Genomic DNA, 2,215 nt, shown 5'->3' with positions numbered 1-2,215 from the left:
GTCTTTCTCTGTCTGTGTCTGTCTGTCCTACCATCACTGTTCTCCTGGGGCGTGGCGTCCACCGCCTGCCATCCTCCGAGGCCGGCCGGCAGGTCGTCGCGCTTACTGAACACTTCGTTCCAGCAGTGGTAGTTCCTACAGAGACGTGCTGTCAGTACACCTTTTGTAGATGTGTTTAGTTTGCCAAACCACAGATTACACACGTTGTAATACCTTAATTTTATATCTGATTACCCTTCCATCCGTCATTGTCGCAGACCTTACATAGTAAAGAAACTGCAGTATTCGGACCATCTAAAACAGGGCTCTCCAACCTTTCTTCATCTAACAGCTACTTCAAAAAAACAAAAGTGGCCAAGAGCTACTTGCATCACATTGCCTACATTTAGTTACATAACACACAGATGCTGAATGAAGCTACTGTTTGATGAAATTGCAATACCCAAAGCTTATGATAAGTCTTAACTTCACATCCAGGTTCATGATTATTTTACACTTATTTTAGCCGACATAGTTAACTACATCAGTGAAAATATTCCCATCAGGGTCCAAGAAAAAATGACACGTCTACGGCCCACAAAGTCTGCTCACTCACTTTTAATATCCTGGTACAAAATTACCAGGATATTAAAAGTGAGTGAGCTGACTTTCAGTTTGTCAACCTATTGGCGAGCTACTTTAAACCTGTTTGTGAGCTACCAGTAGCTCGCGAGCTACTTGTTTGAAAGAATGCGCTCTTTAATAAAAATAGATTCTCTCCAGTGGTGGAAAGAACATTTGCTCAAGTACTGTACTTAAATACAAATTTAAAGTATTTTACCTAGTTAGAACTGGTTCTTGTGGCTCGGGAAAGAAAAAATTGGGTTCCCCTGCTGGAGCTACCGCCCTCAATAGATGGATAGATAGATGGATAGATTTCTATATTTTGATACTTGTGAGGTTCCACCACTGTAATGATGACTTTTATACATTTAGTTATGTTTGCATTACTTTGTAGGTATTTTGCATCTCACTGTAGTCATTTTTGTCTTGTCCTGGTACGTTTCTGTCTTTTAGTCGCTTTGCATCTCGTTGTAGAAATTATGTGTCTGTGTGGAGGAAAGTACCAATGTACTTTAGTATTTAATTAAGTACAAATTTGAGTTATATTGCATTGGAGCATATGAAGTCCAGTTTCTGTTCTGGCGATCTCCTTGCAATAGGCATGACTGACCAGATGGAGTCCCTGGTGTTCTCTCTGTCCGGCAAGCCATCGGGATGGAAGATGAGGTCGGTCTTCAGGTTGCCGTTGCTGTCGTGAGCTGAATTGAAGTTGGTGATGATTCTCGCTGGGATGCCGAGGGTGCGTAGGACTGCAGAGACATGAAATATTCAGATTATCAAATATTTCATGCTCTCAACAAATATCAAATCGTTAATGGCATGTCATTTTTTCACACATTCATGCCTCCGCTCCATTGAAATATTGTAAATATTCATTATATATATATATATATATATATATATATATATATATATATATACAGCATACAGTCCAAAAAGTTTGGAACCACCTTCTCATTCAAAGCGTTTTCTTTATTTTCATGACTATATACTGTACATTGTAGATTATCACTGAAGGCATCACAACTATGAACGAACACATTTGCAATTATGTACTTAACAAAAAAGTGTGCAATAACTGAAAACATATATTATATTCTTGTTTCTTCAAAGTAGCCACCCTTTGCTTTTTTGATAGCGCTGCAAACCCTTGGTGTTCTCTCAATGAGCTTCATGAAGTAGTCACTTGAAATGGTTTTCACTTCACAGGTGTGCCTTGTCAGGGTTAATTGGTGGAATTTCTTGCCTTATTAATGGAGTTGGAACCATCAGTTGTGTTGTGCAGAAGTCAGGTTAGGCTCGTTCGAGATGGGCCAGGTCTGCGCAGAATCGATCACCGGCGATCGGCGCCCGATGCATGCCGGTTAGATTTGTGTCTGACTTGATCCCGACTTGCTCTGACGTCATGCACACGTGGGCAACGGAAATCTCACGAGAGCAAGGCGGCCGCAGTTCTGAGACGCAGGCGGCGCAGTTGCTTTTCCCCGACTGCACGAGCCAGGCGGACCCAGATGGACCCAGAGCATGCTGGGAAACTCCGGCTTCTCAGCTGATTTAAAATCTGACTGGTTTACAACATGATGATGTTTTATATAAACTTTTTTATCGTTTT

At 41.3% G+C, this 2,215-nt stretch overlaps 1 protein-coding gene across 1 annotated transcript in view; it reads right to left on the bottom strand.

Annotated features, from left to right (window-relative positions):
• The window catches only part of LOC116674250 (coagulation factor XIII A chain-like), a 32,082-nt gene that overhangs the window by 7,512 nt on the left and 22,355 nt on the right, over positions 1-2,215 (bottom strand). Inside the window, exons 8-9 of the mRNA XM_032506851.1 lie at positions 1,811-1,816; positions 1,240-1,352 (exon numbers count right to left, since the gene is read on the bottom strand). Coding sequence (XP_032362742.1) covers positions 1,240-1,352; positions 1,811-1,816 — 119 coding nt within the window. The remainder of the gene's footprint in view (positions 1-1,239; positions 1,353-1,810; positions 1,817-2,215) is intronic.

The sequence above is a fragment of the Etheostoma spectabile genome, chromosome 24 (genome assembly GCF_008692095.1).
Source record: "Etheostoma spectabile isolate EspeVRDwgs_2016 chromosome 24, UIUC_Espe_1.0, whole genome shotgun sequence".
Classification (NCBI taxonomy): Eukaryota; Metazoa; Chordata; class Actinopteri; order Perciformes; family Percidae; genus Etheostoma; species Etheostoma spectabile.
The sequence above is the reverse complement of the archived record's forward strand: the minus strand, read 5'-3'. Positions and strand labels throughout refer to the sequence as shown.